We start from the raw sequence: 16797 nt of genomic DNA, 5'->3' as shown, positions 1-16797 counted from the left end.
GAGAGACTGTGGATAAGGTCTGGTCCCACAGCAGGGACAGCCCTCGCCCAGGGTCCCACGGCCGGCTCCCCGGTTCCAAACCCAAGCCTCTCCGTCGGGCGACATGCCCGGGGCCCCGTGGTTAGAGAGGATCATGGGCTGGAAGCTGGAAGGGAATGGAGAGGCCATCTGGTCCTGCCCCCTCATTTTGCAGAAAAGGAAACTGAGGGGTCGAAGATGACCCAGTAAGTGGCCACATTAGGATCTGAGCCCCATGGCCTCCCTCATGTGGGCAGCCCTGTCAGGACGGCGAGGCCCCGGCTAACACTGGCTCCCAGGAATCTTCAGGGGTGCCCCAGGGGCTGGCCAAGGCTCTCCCTCCTCTCTCTGGACAGACAGACCAAACATGTGGCTGCCTCGTGTCCCCAGGAAAGGGGGGAATAAGGCAAAGGGAGACTTCAGCGAGGGGCCCCCCCTTAAGACTGGCCCCAGCCTGTGCCCCCACCCCCAAAGGTACAGCCAGGGGCCCGGGGTGTGAGGAAGGAGCCTGAGGAACTGGGGAACAGCGGGGTCACCGGTCACAGAGCAGAGGCTCCCAGCTGCCCACCTTTCATCTGGGTCTCTGGAAGCTTTGCCAGATGCCTCATTACCTCTCCCCGCACGCTCCTAAAGGGTTTAAGGAGTGTTTTCCCTGTTTTAGAGTTGAGGCGGCCCCAGGCCCCTTGGGACACAGAACCCGCCGGTGCCCGGGAAAGGCACTCTGAACAGGTCAGTAGAGAAGAGAGAAGGCTGGGCTTGGTGACAGGCAGACCTAGCTCAGGGGTGGGCCCCTCGGTGCTTGGAGACTCGGTCGTGCCATCTGTGAAATGGGGATAATAATATCCACCGCCAATGCCATGGCCTGCGCCCCCTCCTAGCCATCTCCACAGAGGCCAGACAGAACAGAAAACAGTCACTTGAGAAACTGGCTGTGAGGGAGGGGGGCTCCTCCCTCCGGCAGCTCTCACAGACAAACTGCCTGCGATGTGTGGTCCAGGCCGGGACCCCCAAACGCACTTGGGGAGTTTCCTGAACCCTCTACAGCAATGGGGACCTGTGCCAAGGCCCGCCTTTAGAGGCAAAGGGGGTCTGTGGGGAGGGCAGGATGCCTGAAAGCAGCTGGTGGGGTGAAGCCACCATGACACGGATGGCGGGGGCAGGGGAGGGATGGGGAGGCCCGGCCTGGACCCCCACTCCCACCTCCCGGCTTCCCTGGAGCCCCGTGAATCTCAAATGAAGCCTCTCTTGCTCCCCCTAAAGCCAGAGCCTTCCCTCCTGGGTTACTGATGCTGGATGCATCCTGTCTGTCCATGGCTCTGGCATGCTGGCTGCTCCCCTCCCCTCTGAGGTCCCCCTTCTGGGTCTGTCATTCAGTCGTTTCAATGGTGATTCTCTGTGACCCCATGCAGGGTTTCCTTGGCAGACACTGGAGTGTTGGCCATTTCTTTCTCCAGCTCACTTTACAGAAGAGGAAACTGAGGCAGACAGGGTTAGATGACTTACCCAGGGTCACACAGCTAGTAAGGGTGGGCCGGGTTTGAACTCCCTTACCCCTGCTGCCCTGTCCTGGGCAGGCCCCTAACAAGGATTTCCTTTGAAGATGGTGATGGAGAGCGGGTCATGGCTGGTGGGTGGCGACCTCCAGGTCCTGGAGAGGATCCGCTGGAATGATGGCCTGGACCAGTACCGCCTCACACCGCAGGAGCTCAAGCAGCGCTTTAAAGAGATGAATGCCGGTGGGTTGGTGGGGTTCCTGCCCCCCCTTCCACAGAAACCCCCCTCAGGGGTTTCTGCTGCGGTTCGGGGGCGGCTGCTTTTTTGGGGTGCCCATTACGGCTTCCTCCGCTCACCCCAGGCTGACGTTTCTGGGCTTGCCTCAGCCCCCTCCCCCAAAGCTGTGGCCTCATGGGTTGGGGGGGGTCTTCACCGGCCAAACCAACCGTTCCTCCCTGACCCTCTCCCAGATGCCGTGTTCGCGTTCCAGCTGCGCAATCCAGTCCACAACGGCCACGCGTTACTGATGCAGGACACGCGGCGCCGCCTGCTGGAGAGGGGCTACAAGCACCCGGTCCTCCTGCTGCATCCGCTGGGCGGCTGGACCAAGGACGACGACGTGCCCCTGCCGTGGCGCATGAAGCAGCACGCGGCCGTGCTCGAGGAGGGGGTGCTGGACCCCAAGTCCACCGTCGTGGCCATCTTCCCGTCGCCGATGCTCTATGCCGGCCCCACGGAGGTGAGCCGTTGCTTTGTTCGGGTTGGGCCCAAACACTTGGCTGGGGGCCAGCGGTAGCGCCGTCCCCCTCCCCCCTCGGCCAGAGCTCTAAAGAAGGGCGGGCTGACAAAGGAAACCTCCACGGAACTATTTCCGGGGCCGCCCCCGGGCCATCCCCAAAAGGAGACCTCTGAGGTGGGGGTGACCTCAGGGTCCAAGAGAGGGAGGTGGCCGCCTGCTGGCCGGCGGAGGGATCTCAGTGGCGGAGGAATAACTGTGCTCTCCGCCCCCACGGCTCTCCAGGTCCAGTGGCACTGCCGCGCCCGAATGATCGCCGGGGCCAATTTCTACATCGTGGGCCGAGACCCCGCCGGGATGCCCCACCCCGAGACCAAGAAAGACCTGTATGAGCCCACGCACGGGGGGAAGGTCCTGAGCATGGCCCCCGGCCTCACGTCTGTGGAGATCATCCCTTTCCGCGTGGCTGCCTACAACAAGGCCCAGAAAGCCATGACCTTCTACGACCCGGCAAGGTGGGCCTCGGCGGGGCTGAGGACCCCCCAACCCGGGGCAGGGGGCGCCACTGGGCCAGCTCCCCATCTCGTCCAGGCACATGGCAGGGACTGAAATGAGCCGTTAGAGGTGGAGCGCTGGGCAATGCCCGTTACTACCAATATTGGTCTGGTTATTGTGTGGCGGCTCCCCAGGGCCAGAGAGGGCCCGCGCTGTTGGGGGCCCCCCAAAGCCCTCTTGTTCCAGCCTGCCCTGAGCCAGCCGCGGGGCCCAGAGGAGGTCCTGGTCATCCCCCCAGCTCAGAAACCCTCAGCCGGCCAGGGGATCTCTAGCCAAGTCCCCCACCCTTCCAGCTTGTTTCTCAGAGGCCCTGGTTGGAATCCTAGGGTGCCACTCACTGCCTGGGTGGCCTTGGCCGAGTCACTTGTGTGTGTGTGCAAACCGTCACCTTCCTTCTTGAAATCAATACCGTAGAAGAGTGGTCAGGGCTGGGTAATGGGGGTCAAGTGACTTGTCCAGGGTCACCCAGCTGAGAAGTGTCAGGTCACATTTGAACCCAGGACCTCTCGTCTCTAGGCCTGGCTCTCCATCCACTGAGCTACCTAGCTGCCCTGACCACTTCACTGTAAATGGGGGGGGGGGGGTAGAACTCCACGGCCTCTGGGGCCCCCTCCCACTTTAGATGTCGTTTTCTTTGATTCTTCCCCCTCCCCCGTTTGTGGCTGGCTACCTTCCTGGCCCCCCATCTGCCTCCCCAATTCCCTGGTTTCTTTTCCCTCCCTGTCTCGCCCTTGCCCTGTGGCCTCCTCAGGCCTCCCCTCCAGCCCGTGCGGAATCCCTGCCGGACCTCTAAGTTCTCTCTCTGGCTTCCTTTCAGACACGACGAGTTTGACTTCATCTCGGGAACCCGGATGAGGAAGCTGGCCAGGGAGGGAGAGAATCCGCCCGACGGCTTCATGGCCCCCAAAGCCTGGAACGTGCTCACGGACTATTACCGGTCCCTGGAGAAGAGCAACTAGAGCCCGCGCGGCCGCTCCGGCCCCCACGTGCTCTTCTCTTCCCTGCCCGCTTCTGTGATTAGCATCTTAGGAATCCCGCCGCTCCCTGGGGTCAGGGGACCCTTTGCTGACTAGTGCCTAAATCGCATCCCTCCGCTGTGATTGCCTTGGGGTCCAGAGCCGGAGAAGGCTAAGCCCCTCCCCGGAACCCGCCCAGACGAGTAGTGCGCACGCGCGCCGGCCGAGCTCCCGGACCGAGGACTGGCGGAACGATTATTCCCCGAGAGAAGCAGCTCACAGCCCAGCTCCCGGGGGGGTGGGGGAGAGAGACAGAGAGGGAGACAAGAGAGGCCCCTCGTTGGCTCCGAAGCCCCCAAACTGCCAGGATCTGCGTCGCGTTGTGCTTTTGTCTGGCTCCTTAGCTACTCCCCGGGTCGGTCTGCCACACGGGCACGAGCTGGAGCGCTCCGAGGCGGTCCGTCTCCGCCCCGTGCTTTCCACAGTGGGAGGGCACATAATTCGCACGGCTTTCTGGGAAGTCTGGGCTTGTGCGGCTGCAGCTGCAACGGGCTGAGGAGGGGCCGGGGACTGCCCGCTCTGGGGTTTCCCAGCTGTGTGGCCGTGGGCTAAGCGTTTACCTTCCGGGTCTCATCTTTTCTCTGCAAAACGAGAGCCGGACTCGCCTCCACGGTCCCGGCAGGCCCCGGGACGCGGCGATTCGGTCCGGAGCAAGACTATCCCGCCCGGTGGGTGGCGAGGGGCGTGTCCAGGCCCGCCCGCCGACCCAGGGGAAACACCGGCCGGAGGCGCACCTCCCAGGGTCCAGCCCTACAGTTTCTCCCACCCTGCGCAGGCGAGGCCGCGGCCGGCCTTCTCCCGCCGCAGTCGCCCACCAGCCAGGCAGCAGCCCCGGAGGAGCAGGGCATCCCTGGGCTCTGGGAGCCTCCCTGCCAGCTCCTCGCCCAGAGAACCGGGTCTATCCGTGGCGGCGGCAGCCCGTTTGGCCAGACTCGATCTTTGGCCCCCTTTTGTCTGATGCAGGTTCCCCCCGCGATGGGCCTCCTTGGCCGGAGCTCCGGCTCCCAGCAGCCTCCTGCCCGCTTGCCTGTTCTGTAGCCTATTTATTAAAAGGGAGATGGGGGGGGGGGGCGCGAGAGCCTCGGCCTCCCCGGCTGTCACGATCTCCGCCGCCCCGCAGCAGCCCTCGGTGCAAATGATTGCTTGTTCCTAGTTTAATAAAGATCTTGCAATGGAGGCTCCCGTGTCTCTGTGGCTGGTCCAGGTCAGAGGAGAGGGACGGAAGACGGGAGCGTCTGCCTGCTGGGGGGGGGGGGCTCTCAGGGAGGACCCCACGGCCTAAAGCCGCCCCCCCCCCCCCCCCCCCCGCGCAGGGCCAGAGGAGATGGGGAAGCTCTGGCCCCGCCTCAGCCCCCCTGGGAACTCGCTCCGCCAACAGTAAGCGTCGCCTTGATTTCTGGTGGTTCCCCCGGAGGGGACCGAATCCTTCAGGTGCCGCCTCAGTGCGGCCCTCCGAGGGACCCGGATCTCCCTCATGGCTCCTCCAGGCCCCTTGGCTGCATTCAAACTCGCCTCCCACCGGAATGAGCCCCAGCAGCCCCTGTGGGTCCCCCTCCAAGTCTCTGCCAAGCCCAGGCCACCCTCCTTCCTCAGCCCCGATGGCTGCCTCTTACCCCTAGGCCTGGGCTCCCTCCCCGCGTTTCCTAGCCTGGAGGCTCCCACCCTGGGGTCCTCTTGCACAATCCCCCCCCTTCCCCCCTCCCCCACCTGGGCCTGCCTCTTCCTCTGCCCGTGCCTGGACCGCGCCCCCTCCTCCCCTCCGCCTCTCGCCATCCCCGGCTCCCTTCAGTCCTCTGCTCCCGGCCCTGCTGCACCAGCCCCTCCCCTCTGGCCAGGCGGGGATGGAGGGAATGCCGGGGGCTCCGGAGCCGTCAGTCCCTCGCGAGCTCAGCCTCCTCCTTGCCCAGATGGAGAGACAGAGGCCACAGCAGGGAGCAGCCGGGGACGCTGCCCCCTGGGCGCCCGGGGAGAGGAGGCTGGGCGGGCAGAGGCTGCTTCCTCCCTCCAGGCACGCCCCACCGGCTCCTTTGATCACGTGTCAGTGGGGCCTCCGGCGCTCTCCTTCCCACAATGGGCACTGAGGACGGGCCGTGGCGGGGCACCCGAGGGAGCTTCGAAGGCAGCCCTTCTCTGGGCCTCCGGGAGGCCGGCCTTCTCCCCGGCCTCCATTCTTGGGATGCTCCTTTCGTGCCCCCCCCCCCCCCAGTAAATGGATACATACGAAGCTTCCATCATCCTATTTACCCTGGGGGGCTTCCCCGTCCTTGGGGGGGGGCCCTGACCCCGCCTGGGAAGGCCCCAGTGTAGACGCTCCTCTCGCAGCGGAGGCTGGCCTGCCCCCCACCCCTGCCCGGCTCCGCTCCATTCACTGCACCGAGCCCTCTCCGTCCCGATGGCCCATTCGGGAGTCACCCCGACGCGCCCAGGGGCAGCCTGGACAGACGGCCGATGGGGGGGTGGGGGAGGGGGGAGGGTGTCAGCGAAAGAGAGCCGCGCCGGAACGAAGGGCTCCCACGGGGGGAGGAGGGCTGAGGGAGGCCGGCCCGAGGGCCACAACGGAGCACCCCTTCGCCTTCCCGACGGGGCCAAGCCCGAGGCTGTCCCGGAGCTCCGCATCTCCGCGCCTCCCTCTGCCGGCCTTCCTCGGCCTTCCTCGGCCATCCCGGCTGCTCTGTGGTGCATCTGCTGGGCTGCCCGAGGGAGCAGCAGGAAGGAGGCTTCAGGGAGGGAGGCTGCTGCTGTGGAGGCCCCTCGCGGGAGAATCCTGGCGGTTGGGGGAGGGGAAGGAGCCCAGCCAGCCGCCCTCAGCCATCCAGGGCAGCCCAAGCGGCTCCCCCCAAAGCCTGCCCACAGCCCCATTTCCTGGGGGGGGGGTCTCACGCAGCATCCCTCAGGGGGCGCCCGTCCAGCCCTTTGGGGAGGCGGGTGTCCCCAGGAAGGCCAAAAGAAGAGGGGGATGGGCTGCGCGGAGAAGAGCCCCCCCCCCAGGCGGCTGAACCCCGGCCCATCTGCCAGGATGGGGTGGGGCGTCCCCCCAAAATGAAGGCCGAACCACAAGGCACTGCGCCAGACGTCCCAGTCCAAGGAAAAGGCAGCCCGGCCATGGCCCTGCGGAGAAGCGATCCGGCAGAGGGGCCCCGCCGCCCCCAGAGGAGAAAAGCCCTGCCAAGCCCCCCCCCCTTCCTGTAGAAGGCCAGGCTGGGGGGGGGGGTTAGCGTCAAGGCCAGACGCCCCTCCTGTCCCTGCCGGCCACAGCAGCGACATGTGGGGCTTCCGGGGCCCAGACCTGAGCAGCTGTGCCACCCTGCGCAAGTTCCTTCCCCTCCGTCCTGGGGACCCACCACAGTCCCTGCCCTCCTGGGGCTCCGTCTGGTGGGGGAGAGAATGTCCCAGAGCCCTCTGCAGGGGGGCAGCCGGGAAGGGCCGGGCCTGAGCCCTGCCCTCTGCTGCTGGGTGCCCAGCCCCGCCGGGACGGGAGAACGAAGGCTGGGCAGCCTCCGGCCCGATGTGGGGGCGGGGGGGGGGGAGGGAAGGGGGGAGGGCCAGGTCTGAGTCTGAAGGCCCCCCCCAGGGCCCCCGGAGCATCCTCTCGGCGCTCGGCTCCCATCGGCCGGCCGGCCCGGGCTCGGGGCCTCCGGCGGCAGCTTGGTCAACGGCTGCTGCTCCGGCACGGCTGGGGGGGCGGCCGTGGGCTGATGGGACTCACACGGAGGACGCCGCGGTCCCTCGGGTGCGGACGGAAGCGCTGCACGGGGCCGACCCTTTCCAGAGGCCCCAAAGGCCGCACAGGGGGCGCAGTGCCAAGCACAACCCGGAGCCCGTTTGGGCTCGAGTGAGGAAAGCTTCCAAGAAGCGGGGCTGGCACAGGGAAGTGGGCTTTCCCAGGAGGCAGCGGGGCAGGCATGGATAACCTGCTGGCTCTGGAGTCAAGATCCGAGTTCCAATCCAGCCTCAGACAAGCCCGTCCTGGGTGAACCAGGGCCAGTCCCTTCCCCTCTGCCCACCTCAGGTGACCCAACACCCCCTTCCCACGCCAGGCCCCAGAGCAGCGGCTGGGAACGTGGGGCTCCCTCGGCGCAGGAGAGGCGCGGCCCGAGCCCGAGCCCAGGACGCCCCGCCGGCAGGAGGCGCCTCATTGAGGGTTCCGCCGCCCTCCGCGGCGCCTCTCCCGTCCCGAGTCGGCCCTGGCAGGGAGCCACCAAGCAGCGCCCACAGGGGAGGCGTGTGCAGGGAGCGGCCAGGGAGGGCGACTTCTGGGACACGCCCGAGCTCCCCCGGGCCGGCCTCCCCAGGGGCGGGACAAGAGACCCAGCGTTCATGGCGAGCAGTTAAACGTTTAAAATGACTCCCATCAAGTCAGTGGCCGGACAGCGGCCTCCCCTCGGGGCCCGTCTAGAGCGGAGGAAGGGCCCGGCCTCGGGGCCCGACGGGACGGCCCTCTGGGGGCTGGGAAGCGCCTGCCCGGCGCCCGGCGAGGGCGTCAGAGCCGCTAATCCCAGTTCTTCAATCCTGCGACGTTTAAAGACGTGACGAGGCTGTCAGTAGCTTTATTACATCACAAGAGCGTCCCGAGAGGGGATGTGGGGAAGGGGCAGAGCGCTGCCTGGCCTCCCCTGGGGGCCCTTCCGGCGGGGTTCCAACCTCCAGCCAAGTCCGCCAGTCTCTTCGTGGAGACCAACGTGGGCCAGGCGGGGTCCGAATCCCCCGCCCAGCTCTGTATAAGCCCTTTTCTCCACCCACAGCCCTCCGCGGCACATCGCAGGAACCAATCATAGTTCCTTAATCTGTGGGTACTGCTGGGGCGGACGGTGCTTGTGGGATCTGTTTCCTGTCTAGTTGGTGGCAGCTTCCTGTCACTGGGCCCAGCTCCTGGGTAAAGGCCCTCCAGGCCTGGACTGAGTAAACTAAAGCGAAGGGAGGGGAATTCCTTTCTCATAGTTCGAGACAGCCCAAGATGGCCGCAGACTATAATCTGAGTGGATCCACCCTCCAATTTCATCCTTGGAGACTCCTCTGGAGCAGAAGCTGTCTCCGTCCTTAAGAGCATTAGGGAGCTGCCTGGAGGCACCGGAGGGGTTGGTTCTAGGGTATCGAAGGCAGGACTCGAACCCAGGGCTCCCAACTTCCAAGATGGCCCTCTCTCCCTTCCCTCTGTCCGTCTATTTGGTGTTCCTCCAGAGCAGCTTAACAACAAAGGGTGGCTAGTGGTCCTGTGCTTGGCCCTGCCTGGGAAGGGGGCCCCAAGGGGGCAGCCTCTGAGCAGGGTGATAGGAAAGTCCTGCCATGACCAAGGAGGTGCCTAGGCTTATGACCCCAGGACCCCTGCCGTCCCCCAGTTCTTGGCCTTTGGGGGACCATGGGAGGCTGGGAGTCAAGTGGGGGGGTCTCTGGCCAATCCCTCTCAGGCCCAGCAGGACCCCCCGAGGGCCATCCGCGGGCAGAACCGTGTCCGGTGGCGGGGGGAGCCCGGCCATGCTTCACTCTGAGGTTGGGGGGGCACTCCAGGGCCGCCGGGGCCCTGGCTAGGCTCTAACTAAACAGAATGGCTTCACCAGAAGGATGGACAACAATTCACGGCACAAAATCACCCACTCGGGATCAGGACGGCTCGGGGGAGATTCTGGGGCCCATGACCCCCCAACCCCCTTCTCCCCAGGCGGCCTCCCCCCGCGGCTTCTGAAGAACCATTCGGGAGACCAGGCAGTGGTGGAGAGTCTCGGTGACCAGGGACCCCTTTATTAGACATTTACACGTGAGAAGTGAGCCCAGGCCCCCACGTCCGTGTGCTTTGGGGGGAGGAGGGGGAGGCCAGGCCCTGCTTTGTTCTCCAGCATCTTCTCCCCACCAGCCTCTTTACTCCCGACTCACGCCCAGGTGAGACACAGTCAACTCTCTTATCCAGCACGTGGCATTCTAGTCACTCGACCATTTGAGGGGCAGCCAGGAGGCGCAGCCTGGGCTAAGGAGGTTCTGGGTTCAAATCTGACCTCGGACGGGTCCTCGCTGGGGGACCCTGGACAAGTTGCTTAACTCCATTTGCCTAGGCTGGGCCGTCAGGAGGGCCCAAGAGAAGGATCTAAAAAAATCACATTCCAGTTACCAGAAGACCAGCAGGACCCCCCGAGGCCCATCCGCGGGCAGAACCGTGTCCGGTGGCGGGGGGGCGCCCGGCCATGCTTCACTCTGAGGTGGGGGAGGCACTCCAGGGCCGCCTGGGCCCTGGTTAGGCTCTAACTAAACAGAATGGCTTCACCAGAAGGATGGACAACAATTCACGGCACAAAATCACCCACTCGGGATCAGGACGGCTCGGGGGAGATTCGGAATCTTCCTCATGTCTCCCGGCCGGGGCACGATTTACACGGACGGACGCTCTGAGAAAATGAAAGAGTCCAGTTACAAAAGGAAGGAGCCCGGCACAGCACGGGACACCCCGGAGTCCTACCATCTGCCCCTCGGAGGCGAGCAAAAGCCATTTAAATCTGTTCAGGAGACCGTCTTTGCCCCTCGTCAAAACCAACCGACTTAACTCAAAACCGCCTTCAAGAAGCGGGTTCTGCCCAAGAAAACCGCCGGTTGCACGGAATGAAAAATCCCACAATTCCCTGGGGCTCGTAGAAGGCGGGGCCAAAGATCTCCAAGGAGCTCCTGAAGGGGGTGGGCCCATCCCCCACTGAGGCGCCATCTTGTACGCCTTCCCAGAGCAGGGGTCCCATCCGGTCAGAGGGGGTCCGGCTCCTTCCGTCCTGCTGGGGCTCCGCCAACACCAACTCACAATGGATGTGTGGCACGCCCTGAAACCACTCCTCTCCATTCAGTGGCGGGATCTCAAAAAAGGTTCCGTATTCAAATCTCTCCAAAAGAAAGTCAACAGAAAACGGGTGACTGGATACAGGCACATCAGCACACTCCTACCCACGTCCGGGTTCCGCCCCTCTTCCCACCCCGGCCCAATCCGCAGGCCCCCTCCCCCTCCTCCCCAGCCCAGGTCGCGCCACCAGTCCAGAGCACATTAAACCATACAAACAAATGGCCTTTACTCTTAATCTAAACAAACATGGGTTAAAACATTCTGAAAAGCGGCATCCTTCGATTTCTTCATCTTCTCAATCGCCCGATGCAGGTCTTGCTGTTGCACTGGCCGAATCTCATCGTCATCGCGGCTACAATCCAAACAAAAACCCCACATTCAGGCGGTGGTGGCTGCGGCCCGGGTTGGGGGGGGGGGGTGTTCAAAGGGCTTTCAAAGGGCGTCTAGAGTGTCCCGGGACGGGCTCCAGGGCCATGGAAGAGCCAGCGGAAGCGCTATCCACCCAAATGGGCACAAAACTCCGGCCGCCCTGCCGAGCACTCCCGCCGGGAAGAGCCCGGCACTCGGTCGGGGAAGATGCTCTTTTAACTTTTGTCCATTAACAGAACGAGGGACGAAAGCTCGTGCCTGCTAGTCAACATCGGGGAAAGGGCCCAATTGGAGCACGGCTTCCCAGGGTGCCGCCCCTGTGGCACCCTCATGGGATCAACCTCGAAAGGGCGTGGGCGCTCCGCCCCTGGACGTGGCCCCGGAAGCAGCCAATCTCATCTCTGGGGAGGAGCCCCAGATGCCCGGGGCACTCTGCAGAGGGCTCCCAGCAGGGGGTTGGGGCCCCAGGGTCCCTGCAGCACCCAAGGCTACAAGCTGCCCGCTACAATGACCTGACCAAAGCCAGCCCTTCGGGCTCATAGCTACTGAGTCTGCTACTGGGGGGACACGTGGCTGGGACCCCTTTTCACCCCAACCCTCAGGCCTGAAACCCCAGTGGAGACCCCCTCTGGGGTCCCCAGGATGAATGGAGGCGGGCCTGGCTGGGACGCCAGGCCAGCACAGAAGGGTCGGGCCAGCCCGGCTCTGTCCCGGGGCACCTAGAAGGGCCACCCGCCTGCTGACCGCTGACCCGTTCTGGCCTCCAGGAATTCTAGCTGCCCTTGGAAACAGGGTGGGAAAGAGCCGGCCCCAGCCCCGCTCTACTCCGAGGACGTCCTCGCCGCTCGCCCCACTCACCCACCCTCCAACCCGCTGTTGGGGTTCTAGACTTAATTCTGGCCCGGCACCCCCCGTTCTGGGGGCTCAGAGAAGCCGGCCCCCGACCCGCCCTCTAGTGCCAGGGGTCCTGGCAGCTTGTTAAGCCCCCCAAACACCCTTTCAGCCAGGGGCCACAGAAGCAGCAGCGGGAGGAGGTTCCGATGTCAGACGTCAGGCGGAGTCAGAGCGAGGCTGCCGGTGCCGCCTCTCATGGCCCCTCCCCCCTCCCCGGCCCGCCCAATGCCGGGCGTTTCCGGCCCCGCCCCCCGCCAGCACCCACCTCTCTTCCGAAGCAGAATTCACGTACTCGCGGACACACAGCAGGGCGGCATCGCGGCACATCTCCTTCAGGTCGCTGCCCGAGAACCCGTCCGTCTCTTTGGCGACTTCCAGCAGGTCCACATGCCTGTCCACCTGCACCGGGGGCGGAAACGAGGCTTCAGCCAGGGGACCTTCCCAAGAATGTCGGAGAGCTCGCCCGGGCCGAGCAGAGCTCCTGGAGGAGAAGCCGGGGCTTGTCTGGTGCCCACAGCAAAGAAAGGAGGTGCCGGGCGGCCCGGTCCTGGGTTCAAATCAGACCTCAGCCCCTGCGTAGCTCTGTGACCCCCCCCCCTTCCTGTTCTTCTGCCTTGAACCAGGGCTCGAGACCGAGTTGGCCACACGGGCGGGTTCCAGAGGCCTCGGCTCCACCGTGGCCTCCGCCAAAGGGATCCAGCTGGGAGAAATAGCAGAAGGAACCGCTCCAAAGAGCCGACGCTTCTTCCAGGCAAGCAAACACCCAAGAGGGGAGCCGAGCATTGATGGCGGGGCTCTCCCACCCTCGTCTGCTGGCAGGCAGAGCGTGAGCCGGCCCATAAGGCTGCCCCCACCCTCCAGCCTCACCAGGGGAGGCCTGCCCGATCCTCCCAGGCCTTAGAAGGCGAGGGCCGGCCGGCTCCGGCCCGGCTTCTCCCCACACGCCGATGCTCGGCTCTCCGCTCAGTGACGCTTCGACAAGAAGCCCTCGGCCCGCTCTCGAGCCGGCCAAACGGCTCATCCGAAGCCTGGGCCCCGTCGGCCCGTGTTCTCCTCCCATTTTGGGGGGCCGGCCCGGGCCACGAGAGGGCCCGAGAGAGGGCAGGACAGGGGGAGCCGGCACCCCGCCGCCCCCAAGCTGGCTCGCAAGACAGTCGTTTTCTACTCACATTTTCATTCTTCAGGATCAGCTTCAGGATGGCTTCTCTCTGCTTCAGGGCCTGCGACGAGACGGGGATGATTCAGCGGCCACGCTTTAGGGCACGTCCACCAGCTGTCCTGCCCCCCCCCCCCACTTGGACCCTAACCACGAGCGCCCCAAAAAGGGGTGCCTGTGTGAGGATGGCCACGTGTCTGAGTGTCCCCAGACAAAAGGAGTCCCACGTGGGCCTCAAGCTCCGATGCCCCCCCCCCCCCCCCAGCCCCTCAATGATGCAGACAAAACCCATTTCTGGCTCCTCTGAGTTGCAGGTCCAGAGCAGAAGGGAGGCAGAAGGAGGGTAGAAGGAGGGTAGAAGGGGGGCAGAAGGGGGGCAGAAGGAGGGTAGAAGGGGGGCAGGAGGGTAGAAGGGGGGCAGAAGGAGGGTAGAAGGGGGGCAGAAGAGAGGCAGAAGGGGGGTAGAAGGGAGCCAGAAGGGGGGCAGAAGGAGGGTAGAAGGGGGGCAGAAGGGAGGCAGAAGGGGGGTAGAAGGGAGGCAGAAGAGAGGCAGAAGGGGGGTAGAAGGGAGGCAGAAGGGGGGCAGAAGGAGGGTAGAAGGGGGGCAGAAGAGAGGCAGAAGGGGGGTAGAAGGGAGGCAGAAGAGAGGCAGAAGGGGGGTAGAAGGGAGCCAGAAGGGGGGCAGAAGGAGGGTAGAAGGGGGGCAGAAGAGAGGCAGAAGGGGGGTAGAAGGGAGGCAGAAGAGAGGCAGAAGGGGGGTAGAAGGGAGCCAGAAGGGGGGCAGAAGGAGGGTAGAAGGGGGGCAGAAGAGAGGCAGAAGGGGGGTAGAAGGGAGCCAGAAGGAGGGTAGAAGGGGGGCAGAAGGGAGGCAGAAGGGGGGTAGAAGGGAGCCAGAAGGGGGGCAGAAGGAGGGTAGAAGGGAGCCAGAAGGGGGGCAGAAGCTGCCCTCACCGGCTGGTTGATGTGGAACCTGGTGGGCATCCTGCGCATGATGGCCGAGTCCAGGTCCTGGGGGCGGTTGGTGGCTCCCATCACTATGACCTGGGAGGGAAGGCAGGAGAGCCTGAGATGAGCATCGCCGCCCACTGCTCCGAACCCAGCGGCCACAGTAGGCCGAGCTGCCCCGAGTCCTGGCCAGACCCGGACCAGGCCCTGCCATCTCCTCCGGACTTGGGGATTCCACTTTCGCTCCCGGGCCCCGGGCCGGGAGCTGAGCCTGGGGGGACACGGCAGGCCTCGGGGCTCCTAGTGAGGGGTTATGCTGAAGCGGCCAAGTTAAAGGCAGCCGCGGGCAAGCCCGAGACGGCTGTCGTCGCCCCATTCAGACCCAAGCCAGGCTGCCCCCGCCTCCTGGGCCCTTTTGGGGACGGCCCAACGAGGCTGCCCGAGAGGAAAGGCGAGCCGCAGACCGTCCCTGCCCGGCGGTCAGCATGGGGCAGCCACGGCAGACTCGATCCCAGGCTGGGCTCAGGCAGGCCCAGGTCGGGGGCTTCACACCCCTTCCAAGGTCTCCCCAAGCCTCTGCTGCCCCTCTGTGCCCAGGGCAGGAGGCTGGAGGCCGCACAAAGGAATGGGGGGTCAGAGCCACCTGGGGACCGACAGAGGCACCCCAACAAAGCCCCATGGCAAGAAGAGCTTGAAATCCGCATGAAGAGCCCGAGCCGGAGGGGAGGAGGAGCCCCGCCTCAGGCCAGCCGGATCCCCGGAGGGGCACAAAGGCGACCTCTGACCCACAGAAGAAACATCGGCGTGGCGGGCTGCATCCTTCTCCAGCTCGTTTTACAGAGGGGGAAACTGAGGCAAACATGGTCTGGGCTGGGAAGTGTCTGAGGCACCCAGAAGAGGCTCCCACCTCCAAGCTCTGAGCAGCTCAGAGACCCTCCTGCACAGCTGCCCGCACCAGAGCCCCGGGACGCCCCAGGAGCACCGCAGCCCCCTCGCAGGCCGACCCGAACGTGGCCATGACGGAGTGGAGAACATGAAAGGCCTCGGCACACCGGGCGGGCACCCCGAGAGCAGGGACCCCCCCCCCCCAGCAGCAGCAGGTGCGCCTCACCGGGACCCCCAACCACTGAACCCTCCCCTGCATGGAGCCTCCCTGCTCGCTGCCTCCACAGGAAGAAGGAACCCTGGGCGCCTTTTAAATGGGGGGGGGGGGAGACCCAGAGACAGGAAAGCGGACATGAGCTGAAGAGCAGCCCTGGAAGGGCTGGGGGGGGGGGGGAGAGGGAGTGTAAACCTCAAAATTTCTTAGACTTATAAATGTTGGAAATTTCACCATTGGGAAATTTCATACTTGAAAAATTTCCTATTGATAGTGGGTCTTGACTATTGGAATGTGAACCCCATTGGAATGGGAGGTTCCTTCTCCTCCCTACTTAAGATTACTTTAGGACAGAAACCTTTTGCTGAACAATGGAAAGGACTTTGACCTATGCTTAAGCATAGAACAGGAATTTCTTTGAGTCATGATTGATTTTAGAATTGATACAAGGGAGATACTTGGAATCAATCTCCACCCTATTCAGTCCTAACAGGATTAAGGGCTGCAGCCTAGATCAAAATTTAATTATTCCAATCTCTACCCTACTCAGGTTAACAGGATTTAGGAAGGGCTGTAGCAAAGGATCAAAGATTTAATTATTTGAAAATATGACCTTCAACAGACATGTGCAAAGCCAGAGACCTCTGGGTGGTCCTGGGTTAAGCTAGAGCCTCCATTGGCACAGGGAAATTGATGGACAGGGATTGGTAGATGTGAGGACTGAGGGGAGGCAACTTGGATGGTTTCCTTAAGGATAGGGGGTCTGAAGACTCGGGGTGGTTGAGGAGTTTGTCGGAGTGGTTGCGGTGTGCTCTGAGAAGGTTGCGCTGAAGGAAGCTGAAGGTGGGGGCCCCGGCGACTGTTTCTCCATTTTTGGTCACGTGAGTAATAGGGACTGATCTCTTTTCTTTGCCCCAGCTATCTAAGGGCTTGGGCCTTTTGGCCCAGCCTAAACAGAAGGGGTATTTAAGCCCTATTCCCTTCTCTCCCTTTTTCTCTCTCTCTATCTCTAATTCCTTTCTTCCTCCTGTCTGTAATTAAAACTCCATAAAAGGTTGACAGCTGACTTGAGTTTTCATTAAGGAATTACATAGCTGAATTCCTTGGCGACCTTAAATTTATATATATCAGTCTTTTAAAAGTGATTTCCTTGTCACAGAAGGCAGCCCCAGAAGGGCCGGGGGGACGGGCTGGCTCATTCTTCCCACAAACTGCAGGCCCGAAGGTCCCAGGAGACACGCCTCCCTGAGCAGACTCCCGAAGCCCAGCACCCACCCCATCGTGTAAACGAAGGTCCCTGAAGAATCGCCCTGCTGGGAGAGACCCCAAACACTTGCTGGCAGCCTCCCAGGGCCCCGGCTCAGCACCCACCTGACAGCTGTAGTCCGTGTCCAGCCCATCCCAGAGGCTCATGAACTGGGCCTTCATCATGGCGGTCGCCTCATGATCTGAACTTGAGCGGCTGCGCAGGAAAGAGTCTGGGGGGAGAGAAGCACAGCTTGTCAGGAAACGACTCCAAGCTTCAACAGAGTGGGGAAGCCGAGTCCAGAGACGGAAGCTCCCGGGGCTGCTACTTGGCTTAGGGACAGAGTGCCAGGCCTGGGGACGGGGGTCCTGGGTTCAAATCTGGCCTCACCCCCCCTGCGGTTCAAGACAACAACCTAAGACAATTCCAAAGGACTCACGCTGAGAAAGGCTCCCCAT

General features: G+C 63.6%; 2 protein-coding genes across 10 annotated transcripts in view; one reads left to right on the top strand and one right to left on the bottom strand.

The window, feature by feature from the left end:
- Positions 1-4995, top strand: part of PAPSS2 (3'-phosphoadenosine 5'-phosphosulfate synthase 2) — a 59278-nt gene extending 54283 nt beyond the window's left edge. For all 4 annotated transcript variants that reach the window (XM_007478317.3, XM_007478318.3, XM_056819085.1 and 1 more), the window contains 4 exons: positions 1619-1754; positions 1983-2251; positions 2534-2763; positions 3621-4995. In XM_007478317.3, the coding sequence (XP_007478379.1) occupies positions 1619-1754; positions 1983-2251; positions 2534-2763; positions 3621-3762 (777 nt within the window). In that variant the 3' untranslated portion in view covers positions 3763-4995. The remainder of the gene's footprint in view (positions 1-1618; positions 1755-1982; positions 2252-2533; positions 2764-3620) is intronic.
- Positions 4996-10831: 5836 nt separating this feature from the next.
- Positions 10832-16797, bottom strand: part of ATAD1 (ATPase family AAA domain containing 1) — a 61746-nt gene continuing 55780 nt past the window's right edge. For all 6 annotated transcript variants that reach the window (XM_007478316.3, XM_007478315.3, XM_056819113.1 and 3 more), the window contains 5 exons: positions 16465-16571; positions 14001-14090; positions 13063-13113; positions 12159-12292; positions 10832-10982 (listed from right to left, as the gene is read on the bottom strand). In XM_007478316.3, the coding sequence (XP_007478378.1) occupies positions 10862-10982; positions 12159-12292; positions 13063-13113; positions 14001-14090; positions 16465-16571 (503 nt within the window). In that variant the 3' untranslated portion in view covers positions 10832-10861. The remainder of the gene's footprint in view (positions 10983-12158; positions 12293-13062; positions 13114-14000; positions 14091-16464; positions 16572-16797) is intronic.

Source organism: Monodelphis domestica, chromosome 1, assembly GCF_027887165.1.
Source record: "Monodelphis domestica isolate mMonDom1 chromosome 1, mMonDom1.pri, whole genome shotgun sequence".
Taxonomy (NCBI): Eukaryota; Metazoa; Chordata; class Mammalia; order Didelphimorphia; family Didelphidae; genus Monodelphis; species Monodelphis domestica.
This window is presented reverse-complemented; position numbering and strand designations above follow the sequence as displayed.